This window comes from Drosophila pseudoobscura, chromosome X (assembly GCF_009870125.1).
Source record: "Drosophila pseudoobscura strain MV-25-SWS-2005 chromosome X, UCI_Dpse_MV25, whole genome shotgun sequence".
In the NCBI taxonomy this organism is placed as follows: domain Eukaryota; kingdom Metazoa; phylum Arthropoda; class Insecta; order Diptera; family Drosophilidae; genus Drosophila; species Drosophila pseudoobscura.
The window spans coordinates 16,610,636-16,629,851 of record NC_046683.1 but is presented as its reverse complement, the minus strand read 5'-3'; the positions used below and the strand labels follow the sequence as shown (position 1 = coordinate 16,629,851).

Here is a 19,216-nt window from a genome sequence, read left to right as displayed (position 1 = left end):
GTGAGGGGGAGGTGGGTTGTGGGTGGTGTGGTGTGTGGGGGTATGCTTGTTTTCAGAATGGATCATTATCGAAACACTTACCATTGTAGTAGTGATTGGAGTAGCCGGCTTTGCCAGCCACACGACCCGCTGGCATTTTGTTTCAGCTTTCAACCAAAACAATGCCACAAAAATGGAAAAGTTTTTGCAACTAATAAAACAATTGCGCGTTTTTTTGTTTTTTTGTTTTGGTTTTTGCCGCCCTTGCCAGCAAAGTTAAGTGTTTTTGTTTTGTTATTCCTCTTGGTGTTATTTCTGTGGCTGGTGTCCGGCTCAACTCGGCTCTCTCTCTCGTTGGCTCTTGTTTAATTGCAATTTATGGGTGGAGTAGACTGCAATGCATCCTGCGTTCTGCGTCCTTGGCCGGCAACTCGGTCGTTACGCTGGCAGTGGCGCCAATGCAGCGCCGCGAACTGCCAAGAAGCTAAAAGGAGACGAGACGAGTCATAAATTTTAATAATATAGCAAGGCAACAAAAATAATTAATTTTCCATTTTGGTATGCAAATCAATTGAAATCAAATTTGAAAAGGAGCGCGCGCGCGCCCTTTACTTGTTTTACAACACTGCCGCGTCAGCGTTCGGCGTATGCCAATACAGCACGCCATTGGGACAGCTGATTGTGCTATCACACAATTCTATTCAATTTCATTTTTAAGGGAATATTCAAGAACAAATGGTATAGAAACTTCCATTCGCAGTTTTTTCTCTCAGTGAATGCTTGTCGCTCATTCACTTTCAAACAATTTATATTTGGCGCGCACCATTCGGCTCTTTTTGCCCTCTTTAAATCGGTTAAGGTTAACGAACAGCATTATCCCTCAACATGACACGGATCTGCATATCTTAGGGAAAAGGATATTATAGAATTGCGGAAATGAAACTAGTGAGTCTCTGTTTTCAAGCTATCACAACGATATTTTGCACTTTATTGCCTTTTTATGGAGACCAAGAATTGGAATCGGGATCAAAATATACACAAGAAACTAAACTAACAACATATCAATTTGAGAAAATTTCTTTACTAATTACGTTTTAAAAACAGTTTGGAAAACAGTATCTACAGTATCTATACAAATGCCTATACTCCGGTTGATAAGCAACAAGTCTTCAAACCAGCATATTGCGGCTGTTTTTTGTTGAACTTTTTGGTTTATACCTGGTTTTAGTCAAAACAAAACAAATGGGAGTACTTAAAAGTAGTTAATCTTGTAGAAAATGTATTCATCAATGGGATAAAACTATGTGGGCAGGACTGAAGGTTTTAGTTAGCCAGCATTATTAAACGGAATATGAAAATTGAACAATGGGACCGATTACTCTATTACTTTTTTTTTTTTGGTTTGACCTTTTTTGCTAAAATCTTTTTTTTTTAAAAGTCCAATAAGAGCAAGTATTTAAAATAAACCAATCAAGTAGAAAATACGTTCCTTAATTGGATTAAATTATGTGGGCAACGCTGAGAGATCTATACAGCTAGTAATATTCCACGGAATATCAAAATCGAGGAATATGGTTTCCAATCATTGACGGAGAACTATTAACCCATTGTAAGCCAAGGGGGTATTTTAATATTCCACCAAAAATAATGAAAATTCAATCATTTTAGGTGAAAGATAACGTGCTTTTTTACAAGAAGAATTTAGAATCTTTAATTTTTTCAGCCATCTACCTCAAGTAGTTGATCTATTTAAAAAGAGGGGGCTTGGGTGGGCTAAGTTCGTTTTTTCATCATATGAGACGCTGTATTGTTGTTGAATCACCAAACAATCAAAACAATCACTGGTGCTGTGTCCATTCTCGTTGGAGTTTTAGTTAAAATTTGTGCGTTTCAAGTTTATCGGTGTGCAAAATGAAGAGGTCTGCATCCAATCCGAAAGATGCAGTCCCCGATAAAGTACCGGCAAATAGCGGGGAGGTCAACAATCACACAGAACAGAACGATATCGGCCTGGATAGCGGCAACAATTCCGGCAATTCGGAAACCGGTTGCAATCAGCACAGCAAAGAAGAGGAACCCCCGCAAATACCGGCTGTGGTGGTGGATGGGGAGGAGGAGCAGGAGCAGAAGCAAGAGATTTTGACGTCATGCGTGGGAGGGGACCAAAAAGTTTGTTTGGATGCCAGCACCTGTGGATGCCGTACGTTCTACTACATACATTTGTACTTATAAGCATACTACATACATACATATGTATGTATGTACATGCATGTACCTTCTAAGGTGCGTTTCGAAGCTATACGACACCAAAGAAATTGTAAAACAAAGATTATTGTGCCATTTGCGAGTTGGATTACATTTCCTTCATTACATATGTATGTATTCTACTTTATTGAAATTGTTATTCAAATCTCCTAATCAAGTAGCAAAATTTTTCAAATTTATAGAAAATAAGAGCAAGGCCAAATTACTTATTCTCAAATGGAAAATATTACATTTTCTGTTAAATAATTAACTTAACATGTGATAAGTTAGAAGTTAGAAATTCAATCGCTTTGTGTTTTAAAGCGGCTGTAAAGTGACCTAAAGTCTTGATACGTACTGTAATCAGAGGGAAATCGGTGTACTAACAATTTTTTGTACATTATCTTATCTAGAAAGTACACCCATAAGAGAAGCCCGTGGAGCGTCGATATTAGTCATTTTTATTATTTGTATACTCTTGCAGCGGATAGCATAATGCTCCCCGCAATCTTGCATTGCGGAAATAGAAGCACTCCCGACACTCTCCAACTGTTTTGGCTTTCAAGAAACTGCTTGTTTGTGCATACCGCGGCGCACCCCTCCTTTAGCTTTCGTACTTTCTTCTGTCATCATTATTGATGATACTATAATGTGTAATGGGCTTAGAAACCCACATAGTACATAGTATTTATGCCCATGTATGTATATTTATGTATGTATGACTTTAGATTATGTTCGATAATCTAAACGATAGTCTACGAAGAAATGCTCTCTACGAGCGTATTGTATATTCTTTATTGTGAGAAGTCCGCACTATTATCTCTTTTATGATCATCTCCACAGTTTAATTCTGTAACTACAACTTCACAAACTTTGATTAAAAGTCTTTTGTTTGGGTACAAGGACAGTTTCCTGGACTTGGACTTGCGCCTGATCGAAACTCGAGGATTCTCCAAGTCCAGTTCCACTCTGCCCAAAACTATTCCCTTTTCGATTCCACTACTAGGACGAAAACCCAATACAGAAATGCGACGACTAAGGCTTATCTCAACAGGCAGATGCAGAAACAAAGAAAAGGTAGCAATAAGATGGGGCTATATCTTTAATCAGTCAAAAATTAAATTCGTGTTACGTTTTCTGTGTCTCTTTCCTCCGCTGGAGGCAGGATGCAGAGTAATTTAGCTTATGGAGATATTCAAAACATGATCATTGCACACACTTATGAGACTCTCGAGAATCTTCGGGGACTGACTGGCTCTCCTGCTGCTTCAGTTGCCACACACTTGTGAGACGAGCCACGCCCAGAGCACCGGCAGCGGCTCCAAAGACCTTCAGTGGCTTACTGCTTCCTGACTGGGCCAGCAAAACGGAGCCCATTCCGATCAGACACATGCCACTGAAGCATCGACGGCGCAAAGGATCCCGTTCTCTGCGGCAAAATAGCAGAATCATTTTGTTTTTTACTTTGTGATCGAAAAAAATCTGGAAAATATCTGGAAACACCCAATCCCTTATAAAGGAAATAAATGGAGCTTCTGGAAGTGTCGATTCGTTCTCCAGAGCCAACTGTGCTAAAAATTTCTATCAAATATCTAACGAATTTTTAGCAGAATTCATTTGTAAAGAAAACACAGCTGATTGACCGGTGTGACCGTACTTAGTTTCCTGTTGCCTGGCCACACTCTGTCGCTATGGGTTGAACCACGAACCACTAACAATACAGTATATAGATGTGCCAGTTCATACAGCGAACATGTCGCAAATCGAACACATGAAACTGGATCCCAGGGTCTTCGGCTCTGGCGTTCGGCTACCGCCGCGTCATCAAGAGCCAAGCAACGCTTTGCATGTAACTGAATACAACAATAGAATACAACACACAACTGATCAACACAAGAATATAAATAAATAGAACACAAAATGAGGTCAATTCATAGCTTGTTGCCATTGGTTTTTAATCAGCTACAGAAAATCACGGATGGCCGTGACAATGTGCCACAGCGTGTTGCGTTTCCGAATTTGACATTGACTTTGCTTCCAAAACGAATCCTTGTCAGTCGGTCATGCTTTGTTTTTTATGTTTCGATAATCTACTCCGCTCAAGTATCATTCCAAAATTGTTTGTTCTGTCCGAGAAAAATAGCTTGTTCAGCTTGATAGTTATATGGGGTACCTCGCCGTGTGCCTCACGAAATTCGTCCAGCAGACGGTAGTAGTGCTCCGTGGCTATCGGTTCTGTGCTGGCCTTACAATTGGCATGGTCCTCGCTTTCCTCCTCAAGGAGGAAATTCTTCTACTGCGCGAGGGCATAGGGCAGATTCTCAATATTCCCTGGGCTCTGCTGTCCGATGCCCTCACGCAGTACAAGAATTTCCTCCTCAAGGAGGAAAGCTAGGACCATGCCAATTGCAATGCCAGCAGTGATCCCATAGCCATACGGGGGACCTCGCCGTGTGCCTCAGGAAATTCGTGCAGCAGACGGTAGTAGTGCTCCGTGGCTATCGGTTCAGTGCTGGCCTTACAATTGGCATGGTCCTCGCTTTTCTCCTCAAGGAGGAAATTCTTCTACTGCGCGAGGGCATAGGGCAGATTCTCAATATTCCCTGGGCTCTGCTGTCCGATGCCCTCACGCAGTACAAGAACTTCCTCCTCGAGGAGGAAAGCTAGGACCACTCGAATTGCAATGCCAGCAGTGAGCCCATAGCCACGGAGCCTTACCACCGGCTGTTGGACGAACTGCCTGGGGCATACGGCAAGGTCCCCCAGATAAATCTTAAGCTGAACAAGATATTCCTCAAGCGGCTGGACGAGAGCGACTACCTTCATTCTCAGAGCGGAGATTCAACGGTGAGAGGCAAAATCCACATCACAGGCTTCCACTCAATGCCTAACCCCAAACTTTCTTGCAGTGTCTCCCACTCCAGCTGCGACGGATCACTTTCCAATTATGGGTGGACTTCCTACTGCAGAGGAGGCATTCGGAAAGGTCATGTCGGTCAATGGGGAGCAACAAAAGACGCTGGACGAGAACCGAAACCTGCCCAAGGACCAAGGACTGCATAATCATCAAGTTCCTACAGAATGCCTATCACCGGAACATTTGGGACACGGACAGCTTTTTACTGGAGACCCAACTGTCCACCAGTTGCCGGACATATTCTGCGAGCAGCTTCATCCGATTCCGGCAGGCCTCCACGGACTGGATTTGATGTCTACCGTGCATAAAGTATCTTCAGAATTTGGCTCTCTTGCTCATCTTTCACAGAGAGTTTATCCAGAAAGCAAGAAGCCACCAAAACCCCGGCCCTCTCCATTTCTTCCTTCGGCATCTTGGAGAACGGCACATGCTGTGGCCCATTCGCAAGGCAATCCGTGATCTTCTGTAGCTGATTAAAAGCCAATGGCAACAAGCTATTAATTGACCTCATTTTGTGTTCTATTTATTTATATTCTTGTGTTGATCAGTTTTGTGTTGTATGCAGTTAGTTACATGCAAAGCGTTGAATGGCTCTTGACGACGCGGCGGTAGCCGAACGCCAGGGCCGAAGACCCTGGGATCCAGTTTCATGGGTTCGATGTGCTGTATGAACTGGCACATCTGTATATGCTGTATGGTTAGTGGTTGAAAATAATTTATTATCTATACTATAATGAGTTCTATCATAGGTTCATCCATAGGTTCTATGTAATTATAATTAGAATAATAATTACTAATTATCAAATGGAAAATATTACATTTTCTGTTAAATAAATAACTTAACATGTGATAAGTTAGAAGTTAGAAATTCAATCGCTTTGTGTTTTAAAGCGGCTGTAAAGTGACCTAAAGTCTTGTTACGTACTGTAATCAGAGGGAAATCGGTGTACCAACAATTTTTTGTACATTATCTTATCTAGAAAGTACACCCATAAGAGAAGCCCGTGGAGCGTCGATATTAGTAATTTTTATTATTTGTATACTCTTGCAGCGGATAGCATAATGCTCCCCGCAATCTTGCATTGCGGAAATAGAAGCACTCCCGACACTCTCCAACTGTTTTGGCTTTCAAGAAACTGCTTGTTTGTGCATACCGCGGCGCACCCCTCCTTTAGCTTTCGTACTTTCTTCTGTCATCATTATTGATGATACTATAATGTGTAATGGGCTTAGAAACCCACATAGTACATAGTATTTATGCCCATGTATGTATATTTATGTATGTATGACTTTAGATTATGTTCGATAATCTAAACGATAGTCTACGAAGAAATGCTCTCTACGAGCGTATTGTATATTCTTTATTGTGAGAAGTCCGCACTATTATCTCTTTTATGATCATCTCCACAGTTTAATTCTGTAACTACAACTTCACAAACTTTGATTAAAAGTCTTTTGTTTGGGTACAAGGACAGTTTCCTGGACTTGGACTTGCGCCTGATCGGAACTCGAGGATTGTCCAAGTCCAGTTCCATGATCTGCCCAAAACTATTCCCTTTTCGATTCCACTACTAGGACGAAAACCCAATACAGAAATGCGACGACTAAGGCTTATCTCAACTGGCAGACGCAGAAACAAAGAAAAGGCAGCAATAAGATGGGGCTTTATCTTTAATCAGTCAAAAATTAAATTCGTGTCACGTTTTCTGTGTCTCTTTCCTCCGCTGGAGGCAGGATGCAGAGTAATTTAGCTTATGGAGATATTCAAAACATGATCATTGCACACACTTATGACTGACTGGCTCTCCTGCTGCTCCAGTTGCCACACACTTGTGAGACGAGCCACGCCCAGAGCACCGGCAGCGGCTCCAAAGACCTTCAGTGGCTTACTGCTTCCTGACTGGGCCAGCAAAACGGAGCCCATTCCGATCAGACACATGCCACTGAAGCATCGACGGCGCAAAGGATCCCGTTCTCTGCGGCAGAATTCATTTGTAAAGAAAACACAGCTGATTGACCGGTGTGACCGTACTTAGTTTCCTGTTGCCTGGCCACACTCTGTCGCTATGGGTTGAACCACGAACCACTAACAATACAGTATATAGATGTGCCAGTTCATACAGCGAACATGTCGCAAATCGAACACATGAAACTGGATCCCAGGGTCTTCGGCTCTGGCGTTCGGCTACCGCCGCGTCATCAAGAGCCAAGCAACGCTTTGCATGTAACTGCATACAACAATAGAATACAACACAAAACTGATCAACACAAGAATATAAATAAATAGAACACAAAATGAGGTCAATTCATAGCTTGTTGCCATTGGTTTTTAATCAGCTACAGAAAATCACGGATGGCCGTGACAATGTGCCACAGCGTGTTGCGTTTCCGAATTTGACATTGACTTTGCTTCCAAAACGAATCCTTGTCAGTCGGTCATGCTTTGTTTTTTATGTTTCGATAATCTACTCCGCTCAAGTATCATTCCAAAATTGTTTGTTCTGTCCGAGAAAAATAGCTTGTTCAGCTTGATAGTTATATGGGGTACCTCGCCGTGTGCCTCACGAAATTCGTCCAGCAGACGGTAGTAGTGCTCCGTGGCTATCGGTTCTGTGCTGGCCTTACAATTGGCATGGTCCTCGCTTTCCTCCTCAAGGAGGAAATTCTTCTACTGCGCGAGGGCATAGGGCAGATTCTCAATATTCCCTGGGCTCTGCTGTCCGATGCCCTCACGCAGTACAAGAATTTCCTCCTCAAGGAGGAAAGCTAGGACCATGCCAATTGCAATGCCAGCAGTGATCCCATAGCCATACGGGGGACCTCGCCGTGTGCCTCAGGAAATTCGTGCAGCAGACGGTAGTAGTGCTCCGTGGCTATCGGTTCAGTGCTGGCCTTACAATTGGCATGGTCCTCGCTTTCCTCCTCAAGGAGGAAATTCTTCTACTGCGCGAGGGCATAGGGCAGATTCTCAATATTCCCTGGGCTCTGCTGTCCGATGCCCTCACGCAGTACAAGAACTTCCTCCTCGAGGAGGAAAGCTAGGACCACTCGAATTGCAATGCCAGCAGTGAGCCCATAGCCACGGAGCCTTACCACCGGCTGTTGGACGAACTGCCTGGGGCATACGGCAAGGTCCCCCAGATAAATCTTAAGCTGAACAAGATATTCCTCAAGCGGCTGGACGAGAGCGACTACCTTCATTCTCAGAGCGGAGATTCAACGGTGAGAGGCAAAATCCACATCACAGGCTTCCACTCAATGCCTAACCCCAAACTTTCTTGCAGTGTCTCCCACTCCAGCTGCGACGGATCACTTTCCAATTATGGGTGGACTTCCTACTGCAGAGGAGGCATTCGGAAAGGTCATGTCGGTCAATGGGGAGCAACAAAAGACGCTGGACGAGAACCGAAACCTGCCCAAGGACCAAGGACTGCATAATCATCAAGTTCCTACAGAATGCCTATCACCGGAACATTTGGGACACGGACAGCTTTTTACTGGAGACCCAACTGTCCACCAGTTGCCGGACATATTCTGCGAGCAGCTTCATCCGATTCCGGCAGGCCTCCACGGACTGGATTTGATGTCTACCGTGCATAAAGTATCTTCAGAATTTGGCTCTCTTGCTCATCTTTCACAGAGAGTTTATCCAGAAAGCAAGAAGCCACCAAAACCCCGGCCCTCTCCATTTCTTCCTTCGGCATCTTGGAGAACGGCACATGCTGTGGCCCATTCGCAAGGCAATCCGTGATCTTCTGTAGCTGATTAAAAGCCAATGGCAACAAGCTATTAATTGACCTCATTTTGTGTTCTATTTATTTATATTCTTGTGTTGATCAGTTTTGTGTTGTATGCAGTTAGTTACATGCAAAGCGTTGAATGGCTCTTGACGACGCGGCGGTAGCCGAACGCCAGGGCCGAAGACCCTGGGATCCAGTTTCATGGGTTCGATGTGCTGTATGAACTGGCACATCTGTATATGCTGTATGGTTAGTGGTTGAAAATAATTTATTATCTATACTATAATGAGTTCTATCATAGGTTCATCCATAGGTTCTATGTAATTATAATTAGAATAATAATTACTAATTATCAAATGGAAAATATTACATTTTCTGTTAAATAAATAACTTAACATGTGATAAGTTAGAAGTTAGAAATTCAATCGCTTTGTGTTTTAAAGCGGCTGTAAAGTGACCTAAAGTCTTGTTACGTACTGTAATCAGAGGGAAATCGGTGTACCAACAATTTTTTGTACATTATCTTATCTAGAAAGTACACCCATAAGAGAAGCCCGTGGAGCGTCGATATTAGTAATTTTTATTATTTGTATACTCTTGCAGCGGATAGCATAATGCTCCCCGCAATCTTGCATTGCGGAAATAGAAGCACTCCCGACACTCTCCAACTGTTTTGGCTTTCAAGAAACTGCTTGTTTGTGCATACCGCGGCGCACCCCTCCTTTAGCTTTCGTACTTTCTTCTGTCATCATTATTGATGATACTATAATGTGTAATGGGCTTAGAAACCCACATAGTACATAGTATTTATGCCCATGTATGTATATTTATGTATGTATGACTTTAGATTATGTTCGATAATCTAAACGATAGTCTACGAAGAAATGCTCTCTACGAGCGTATTGTATATTCTTTATTGTGAGAAGTCCGCACTATTATCTCTTTTATGATCATCTCCACAGTTTAATTCTGTAACTACAACTTCACAAACTTTGATTAAAAGTCTTTTGTTTGGGTACAAGGACAGTTTCCTGGACTTGGACTTGCGCCTGATCGGAACTCGAGGATTGTCCAAGTCCAGTTCCATGATCTGCCCAAAACTATTCCCTTTTCGATTCCACTACTAGGACGAAAACCCAATACAGAAATGCGACGACTAAGGCTTATCTCAACTGGCAGACGCAGAAACAAAGAAAAGGCAGCAATAAGATGGGGCTTTATCTTTAATCAGTCAAAAATTAAATTCGTGTCACGTTTTCTGTGTCTCTTTCCTCCGCTGGAGGCAGGATGCAGAGTAATTTAGCTTATGGAGATATTCAAAACATGATCATTGCACACACTTATGACTGACTGGCTCTCCTGCTGCTCCAGTTGCCACACACTTGTGAGACGAGCCACGCCCAGAGCACCGGCAGCGGCTCCAAAGACCTTCAGTGGCTTACTGCTTCCTGACTGGGCCAGCAAAACGGAGCCCATTCCGATCAGACACATGCCACTGAAGCATCGACGGCGCAAGGGATCCCGTTCTCTGCGGCAGAATTCATTTGTAAAGAAAACACAGCTGATTGACCGGTGTGACCGTACTTAGTTTCCTGTTGCCTGGCCACACTCTGTCGCTATGGGTTGAACCACGAACCACTAACAATACAGTATATAGATGTGCCAGTTCATACAGCGAACATGTCGCAAATCGAACACATGAAACTGGATCCCAGGGTCTTCGGCTCTGGCGTTCGGCTACCGCCGCGTCATCAAGAGCCAAGCAACGCTTTGCATGTAACTGCATACAACAATAGAATACAACACAAAACTGATCAACACAAGAATATAAATAAATAGAACACAAAATGAGGTCAATTCATAGCTTGTTGCCATTGGTTTTTAATCAGCTACAGAAAATCACGGATGGCCGTGACAATGTGCCACAGCGTGTTCCGTTTCCGAATTTGACATTGACTTTGCTTCCAAAACGAATCCTTGTCAGTCGGTCATGCTTTGTTTTTTATGTTTCGATAATCTACTCCGCTCAAGTATCATTCCAAAATTGTTTGTTCTGTCCGAGAAAAATAGCTTGTTCAGCTTGATAGTTATATGGGGTACCTCGCCGTGTGCCTCACGAAATTCGTCCAGCAGACGGTAGTAGTGCTCCGTGGCTATCGGTTCTGTGCTGGCCTTACAATTGGCATGGTCCTCGCTTTCCTCCTCAAGGAGGAAATTCTTCTACTGCGCGAGGGCATAGGGCAGATTCTCAATATTCCCTGGGCTCTGCTGTCCGATGCCCTCACGCAGTACAAGAATTTCCTCCTCAAGGAGGAAAGCTAGGACCATGCCAATTGCAATGCCAGCAGTGATCCCATAGCCATACGGGGGACCTCGCCGTGTGCCTCAGGAAATTCGTGCAGCAGACGGTAGTAGTGCTCCGTGGCTATCGGTTCAGTGCTGGCCTTACAATTGGCATGGTCCTCGCTTTCCTCCTCAAGGAGGAAATTCTTCTACTGCGCGAGGGCATAGGGCAGATTCTCAATATTCCCTGGGCTCTGCTGTCCGATGCCCTCACGCAGTACAAGAACTTCCTCCTCGAGGAGGAAAGCTAGGACCACTCGAATTGCAATGCCAGCAGTGAGCCCATAGCCACGGAGCCTTACCACCGGCTGTTGGACGAACTGCCTGGGGCATACGGCAAGGTCCCCCAGATAAATCTTAAGCTGAACAAGATATTCCTCAAGCGGCTGGACGAGAGCGACTACCTTCATTCTCAGAGCGGAGATTCAACGGTGAGAGGCAAAATCCACATCACAGGCTTCCACTCAATGCCTAACCCCAAACTTTCTTGCAGTGTCTCCCACTCCAGCTGCGACGGATCACTTTCCAATTATGGGTGGACTTCCTACTGCAGAGGAGGCATTCGGAAAGGTCATGTCGGTCAATGGGGAGCAACAAAAGACGCTGGACGAGAACCGAAACCTGCCCAAGGACCAAGGACTGCATAATCATCAAGTTCCTACAGAATGCCTATCACCGGAACATTTGGGACACGGACAGCTTTTTACTGGAGACCCAACTGTCCACCAGTTGCCGGACATATTCTGCGAGCAGCTTCATCCGATTCCGGCAGGCCTCCACGGACTGGATTTGATGTCTACCGTGCATAAAGTATCTTCAGAATTTGGCTCTCTTGCTCATCTTTCACAGAGAGTTTATCCAGAAAGCAAGAAGCCACCAAAACCCCGGCCCTCTCCATTTCTTCCTTCGGCATCTTGGAGAACGGCACATGCTGTGGCCCATTCGCAAGGCAATCCGTGATCTTCTGTAGCTGATTAAAAGCCAATGGCAACAAGCTATTAATTGACCTCATTTTGTGTTCTAATTATTTATATTCTTGTGTTGATCAGTTTCGTGTTGTATTCTATTGTTGTATGCAGTTACATGCAAAGCGTTGAATGGCTCTTGACGACGCGGCGGTAGCCGAAGGCCAGAGCCGAAGTTTTATCATAGGTTCATCCATAAGTTCTATAAAATTTCTACGAAAAATGGGTATTTTTCCGAGAACAATCTCTCTGTACGATTATGATTTCCCAGATGGATAGACGCCTATTTCGACTCGACTATTGATACTTATCAAGAAGATATATGTATATGCAATACGTGCATTCATATGTGCATTTCCAATAAGATTTTAAAATAAGAACACATTCCATACACTTTTGTCCCGGTATTAGTTTTTATAACCAAGTGACATGACATTTCATTTACTTCGATCTGAGAACTCAGCAACAGTTCACATGGAATATTTATAATTCAAGTTCTTCCACAACATTCCTCTTACATAATCAACTATCTAAGGAAAGCTTAAGGTATATTTGGTATCTTTTATTAACCCAAAAATTGTATGTCCCGTGCCATATACATTTACAGAAATTTAATATATAATACATACATATCTCTTCCATGTAATAACTGTGCAAAATGCATAAAAGATTATCCAGAGATAATGTCGATCCGTATGCATTGGCCCACATTTAGCCACAGCATGTCCAAAGCCGTCTCGCATTTCCCTCATTTGTATTCGCTGCATGCTTGCCAGAATCCGTATCCTGGCGGCAATGATAGATTAAAGTTACGCCCAGGCGCCCGCAGAGCCTGCTGCCACTCCTAAAGCGCACAAATTGCATAAAAACGACGCCCCCATTGCCCTCTCCTCTTCATTCCCAGATCCGTTCAACAGTTGCGAAAACTTTTCCGAACAAACCAACCAACCAGCCAGTAGTGGCAGTGGCAGCCACAACAGGAAGCGTTGGATTCTATTTCTCTTTCTATTGCTGATGCTGCTGCAAATTTTGGAACTGCAATCGAAATGAGTCCGAAGGTCGCTCCACTCCATTCCACTCCACCCTGGGGCGAGAGCGCTGCCCAAATATTCACCAGAAAAAAAAAATGGAACGAGAAAGAAAGACTAGCTTTTGGTTGCCCCAAAATACACAAGATGATTTATTTGAATACCTCTTTTCAGGCGTAGTTCCATATAGGACATATCCCACATTACAATAAACTAAAACTAAGGATCGCTCGTTCCTATATATCATCTATGAGGGATCCTTTTAGTTTTCAAACAGTTTTGCAATAAAAGTCTTACAGTTTTCTTAGTAATGTCTGGCCAAAACGGAGGATGTCTAAAGGACCTAAAACCCTTTGAAATGTTACACAGCCAGCTGCTGGAAAACTAATATACCCCTTGAAATATAGAGTAGGTAAGGCGAGGGCAGTGAGCGAACGAGAAATGAAATTTCGGTGCTAGGGATTCGGGGCTAAGGGCGCTCAAGTACTCAAATGAGAGAAAGTTCGGGATGAGCGATAAGGCCGATAAGCTGAAGCATTGGTTCTGTTCGCAGCGCAGCAGCTGCTTTAAAGCGGAGGCCGGGCAGGAGTGTAATAAAAACAAAGAGCTCTCCCATTATTTAACTGCGCATTAAGTGCAGTGGACGTTCCACGTCGCTGCTAATTGAAACGAAGTGCATAAGTGTTGGCCAACGCCGTGCCATGCCATGCCATGCCACAGTTGGCCAAGTTCCTGGGATGGGCAAATGGGCCCAAGGGAGAGGAGAGAGGCGTTTGGTTTAACTAGGTATTGGAGAAAGATCATCATCTATGTAGCGTTAGATCAGAATTACAAAGAATAGTCCTATTAATTTATAATGTTGGAAGTGGAAACCAGTGGAAACTATTTATCTAGTCGTAGTGGTCTACCCCCTGCCTTGACAGCCATTAAACTACTATTATCTTCAACAGAAGTGATCGCAATTTTACAATAATTACAGTACCGAATACTTCTATTATGTATAATAATCCATAATCCACTTTCCATAATCTTATACATGACTAAATTTGAGGCGCGAAACCCATTTTATTGCATATCTAGACTGGATAACGATGTCACAACTTGCCCGTGACACTGCTCTAAGGGTCAGTCGCTGTCCTTCGAAAAAGGGAGTGGGAGTGAAACTGGAAATGGAAATGATGGATAGGTGGATGACAGCTAGTGTCGACTCGGGCATCGAAAGAAGTCTCGTCGGCATCGTCTTGCAATTGGGGCCACCGCGCAATTTTCTCTGAAGATTAGGCGGGTCGACAGCCATTCGCGATAAGTCCGCAGTGAGCCTTGGGGGTGGCGATCCACAGCGACCCACTCATGCAATCCGCACTTGCCCCATTCGAAAGCGCACACTCGAGCAATTCACATCCGGGAACTGCAATTCAGAAGATGTTCAGGCACACTCATATAACACCGTCACTTGCAGCTCAACTCGAGGCGGAAGCGGTGCTGGACAACCGCCAGCTTCTGGCATTCCAAGTGCGTAGTCGGGACATTGACTGGCGCCAATATGTCCAGCCTCTGGACACGCGCATCCGCTCTGGCGGAGTGTACCTGGACAAGCAGGCAGACTTTGTCAGCAATCATCGACGTGCTGTCGACGACCAGAACAGGCGCGAGCTGCTCGTCTGCCACGACATGATGGGCAACTACCTGGAGGATCGGTGAGTGGATGGGTGTGCATTCCGAATTCCCGAAGATCGAATCCTGTCTTTCTGCAGCCACTTCCACAGCTCGGAGAAGTACGATGACTATCGCTTTCTCCACTGGTCAGCAGTGGACTACTTCTGCTACTTCAGCCATAAGTACGTGACCATTCCGCCCAGCGGCTGGCTGAACGCCGCCCATCGACATGGCGTTCCCGTTTTGGGTACCTACATTGTGGAGGCAGATAGCCTTCTCGTCGAGGTCCTGGCCAGCGAGGAGAGCGTGGACCGAACCGTGGCCGCCTTGACCCGTCTCTGTCTCCACTTCGGCTTCGAGGGCTGGCTGGTGAACGTCGAAGTGACTGTACCGCAAACAAGCATGCCCAATCTGCAGTGAGTACTGGGAAGATCATCCATGGATCCATCCCCAAGAACTAACCGATTATTCATCTCTCCTTCCCCCCAGTCGATTTGTCCGAGAGCTGCGCTCTGCCACTGAGTCGCAGGTGCCGCATGGTCGTGTCTTTTGGTACGACAGCGTGATCGAAACCGGAGCGTTGCTTTGGCAGAACGAGCTGAACGCACGGAACGTGGACTTCTTCCGGATCAGCGATGCCATGCTGATCAACTATGCCTGGAACGATGGCCACCTGGAGCGCAGTGCCAGCCTGGCCAGGCAGGAGGGCTCGCCCCAGCATCGAGTCTTCATGGGGCTGGATGTTTTCGGGCGGAGTCGGAAGGGCGGCTTCCAGAGCCTGGACACGATGGAGCGGATTGCCCAGAACGGTTTCTCGGCGGGTATCTTTGCGCCCGCCTGGTCCTTCGAGACGTTGCGAAACTGGCAAGGCTACGACATTAGCAAGGCGAATGGCGACGAGGAGGTGAACGCCGCCTTTCTGAGCAGAAACGAGTCCTGGTGGGCCCGCCTCTGGCCCCTGCTGGCCACCCACCCGTACCAGGCGCTGCCATTCTACACGGACTTCTGCGTGGGGTCAGGCCAGGCCAGCTTTGTGCGCGGGTCGCGTGATGCCTCGGCGACGGGCCGACCCTTCTTTAACCTCTCCCGCCAATCGCTGCAGCCGTCGGTGCCCCTGGACAAGAATGCCCGGCACTGTTTCCACACGGCCTTCACGGGCGGCAGTTCTCTGGAGGTGATCAACTACGAGCGTGCCTTCCGGCTCTTCGTCACAGAATTCGTCCTGCCACGGGGTGTGTTGCTGCTGGGCTATGCCTACCGCATGGATGATGCCAGCAGAGATCACACCTTTGATGTGGTCGTGAGGCTCTCGCCCTTCCAACGGCATAGTCAGGATTTGTACTTGTTCTGCGGCTCCTACAACACTAACATTGTGGCTCCGCATCTTTGCTACATATCCCCAATGGACGATCCACTGCCCTCCGGCCTGGCCCCCGTACAACTGCGTCAGAGTTCCGGTCTGCTGGGTGACGGCTGGCGAGTGCGTTACTATCTGGCTCGGTTCGATGGACCCGTCGTGGTGAAGGACATTGGGCTGAAGTGCCGGCGATCGTTGGCGTCCACATCGGACGCCTATCTGGGGGCCATCTATGTGCAGGGCCTGTTCCAGGAGGATTGGATGGCCACGCAGTCCAGCCAGAAGGCTAGCATCGATGTTTATGGCCGCCAGTTATGGGAGAACCTAACCTAAAGTAACTAACCATACTCCCCTCCATCCTTAACCCCTGTATACCTCTTTGTCATTCCTCGGGCCTGCTTTCACAGGTGAAATCTTTTCCACCACGAGCATCTTATATCGTTGGATCACAACTCCTGGCTCATGGCTCGGTTTCTCCTTTTTTTGTACATTTCTATGCACAAGTGTGTCTGCTGTAACTACTGCTTTTTTTTCTATGACACATAGGCATCTTTTATGCACAGCTGTATAATATTTGCTTTAACCAGAAATATTTTATTAAACATACCGCTGCAAGAGAACGTTTTTTAGGCATTCAAAGTAACAAAGTGACATATGTACATCTATAAAATAAATAACTAACGTAAATAAAATGTGTAAAAAAAACTAAGAGACAATAATTGTATAATTGATGGGTATCTGCATTATCCGATTAAGAATTCGATTTAATGCAACATTAATTTTTCAATTTTGTGGTGCGGCAACAGTATTTCAGAAAATATGTCTGTTTTCAATTTGTTTAATTTTTTATAAATTATATAAGTTTTAATTTTTAATTTTTTTTTTAATGGTTCCAAAAACATTTCACTTTATTGAAAATTCTGAGAAGAATGGGAATAGCTTTTACTTCAAATCTGTATATCTGCTAAATGTCCTTATTACTCAATAAATCCGCATAAAAATCGAACCAGGTTCTATTAGAGATCAGAGGACGACAGCGTCTTAGGTTGTGGATGTTCTAGGTTCTAGAACCATGGTTCCAAGGTACATACAGTGCCTATAGTAATAGTAGTAGAGCTTAAGCTAAGGAAGCTGCCTTCCGTGGCTTCTTCGTTGTGTGTTTTTAATTAATTTAAATGTTTTAAGCAATTCCTGGGGTTTTGTCTTTTGTCATTCTCCTCTTAATAAGTACTTAAACTATAATCTCGTTTTCCCCGGACTTATACTGTATTTAATTAGCAGCTTTTGGCATTTGACAAGCTTAGTTCTTTTTAGTTAAACTAACCGCAAGCGATGCACAGACTGTAAGCCACTGGAACCCTTTGTTCTGGCTGGCAGCTGCTTATCTGTGCTCCTGCTCGAGGAACTGCAATTTGCGTATCTGTGCGTGTCTGACTGACCAAGAAAATTCCTTTTAAACTTCCATTTTGCTGGAAGTGAAGCCGTGGCATGGTAAATATTTTCCTTCCACCTTCGGCTTTCAACGAGGGGAGACCTTTTTGCTGCCTTTCCTCTCCAACGTGAGCGGCGTAATTTTTTGACATTTTTTAATGCAGATTTCAGATTGTTTTTTGCTTGTCTGTGGCACGCGCAGTTGACATCATTTCTGCATGCATGACAGCATCTGCAGCCTAGCATCTCCCCTAGGCCCCCTCCATGGCGCGGCTCTATGGCATTTTATTTGTTTAGTTCTTCGCCTTTTTTGTTTGACTTTCGGCTTGGCCTTCCCCTTCAACTTTGGTGCGCTGTTCTGCTCTGCTTTGCCGTGCCGCTTTGGCTTTGGGGGCGCTGAAGCGGAAGCTGTAAGGGCGATGGGGTGGGCAGGGGGGGCCTGGGCGTGCTGGCAAAGTGCTGCCAAAAGCAGTGCATCATCCGTTGCCCAGTAACAGATCCCCCTCTCTACCTCTCTCCACTATTTAGTTTATCAAGAACATTATCTGCTTTCGTGGACCTCTCCCCCTCTTTGGCTGTCAGCTTTTTTATGTAACATGCGTTGTAATTAGCCACACCCTTCCTTCCCAACACTGCACTGCAAGTGCACTGCACTGCACTGCACTGCTTAGCTGTAGATAAAACTCTGCTACTGACCGCATTTCAAAGTGATAAACGTCACCAGCTCTATTGCATTGATTTCGGGTTTCCCCCTTCATTAATATCAGCTATTCGTCACCCCCGCCACAGTCGGAGATGGAAGTGTGAGGAAAGGCGTGCGGAAAAGCGAACCGCAAATCAAACAGAGGCACGACTTTCCCGCACTACTAGTCCTATGATAAGCTAACTTTTCTGACCTTTCCAACTACATTTTGCAGTACAAACACTTCAAAGCTGAATTCGACCACAAGATACCCTCAACCTGCTATATATTATACCTCCCCTTAAGAGGGAATTCCGGGAAATTCGGCTTTATGTGGGCTGCCGCTTTATGGGTATATTAATGAGACAAAAGCGTTCGGTAGTGAATTGGATGCTTGTCTAATTTCATCAAAGGGCAAACTCTACATAAACCTAATATTTGATTTCGAAAAACTAACTTTAGAAGGTATTAGTCCTGTTCAGGGATGCTTTTGCTATTTGCCATCTTCAGATTTGAGAGATCTTCACAGAAAGACACCCGTTGATAGCTAAATTGAGTAAGTAAACAGGTATTCTTGAGTATAAAATATAAATATAAATATTCAAGCTTTTTAGCGGCGGTAAGCACGACATTCGAGTCGTTCAGCGATGAGCCTCATCACACAAACTGTGATTTTGTTTTTGCATTATCGGGCGCGAAAGCGATCTCCACTATTCCCTTGCGTTGCCGAAGTAAAAATTTTGGAATTTGGGATCAAGAGCAATGCTTTGTGGCGACTGTCTGCCCTTTGAATGCTCGAATGTACTACATTTAATAACACGTCTCCACAAATAAAATATACCGAGTGGCGTGCCTAGGATGCAACAGCTACACA

The 19,216-nt window shown here is 44.8% G+C and overlaps 2 protein-coding genes and 2 long non-coding RNA genes across 5 annotated transcripts in view; 3 read left to right on the top strand and 1 right to left on the bottom strand.

The window, feature by feature from the left end:
- Positions 1-19,216, bottom strand: part of LOC4814989 (uncharacterized) — a 35,130-nt gene that overhangs the window by 1,180 nt on the left and 14,734 nt on the right. Inside the window, exon 2 of the mRNA XM_001354583.4 lies at positions 82-463. Coding sequence (XP_001354619.1) covers positions 82-136 — 55 coding nt within the window. The 5' untranslated portion in view covers positions 137-463. The remainder of the gene's footprint in view (positions 1-81; positions 464-19,216) is intronic.
- ENGase (cytosolic endo-beta-N-acetylglucosaminidase) lies at positions 1,760-16,937 on the top strand. Of its 2 annotated transcripts, none has more exons than XM_001354584.4 (4): positions 1,760-2,179; positions 14,676-14,913; positions 14,971-15,288; positions 15,362-16,937. In XM_001354584.4, the coding sequence occupies exons 1-4, from the start codon at positions 1,891-1,893 to the stop codon at positions 16,560-16,562; spliced, it is 2,046 nt and encodes a 681-aa protein (XP_001354620.4). In that variant the 5' UTR covers positions 1,760-1,890; the 3' UTR covers positions 16,563-16,937. The 2 variants fall into 2 exon arrangements, with proteins under 2 accessions (XP_001354620.4, XP_015041517.2); XM_015186031.2 differs by lacking the exon at positions 1,760-2,179 and adding an exon at positions 2,193-2,354.
- LOC26532197 (uncharacterized) lies at positions 4,148-5,650 on the top strand. The gene is made up of 2 exons (XR_004469741.1): positions 4,148-5,070; positions 5,133-5,650. It is a non-coding gene; the product is annotated as an uncharacterized lncRNA (long non-coding RNA).
- On the top strand, positions 6,965-13,107 carry LOC117184419 (uncharacterized). Its single transcript, XR_004469740.1, has 4 exons — positions 6,965-8,362; positions 8,425-11,654; positions 11,717-12,734; positions 13,093-13,107. It is a non-coding gene; the product is annotated as an uncharacterized lncRNA (long non-coding RNA).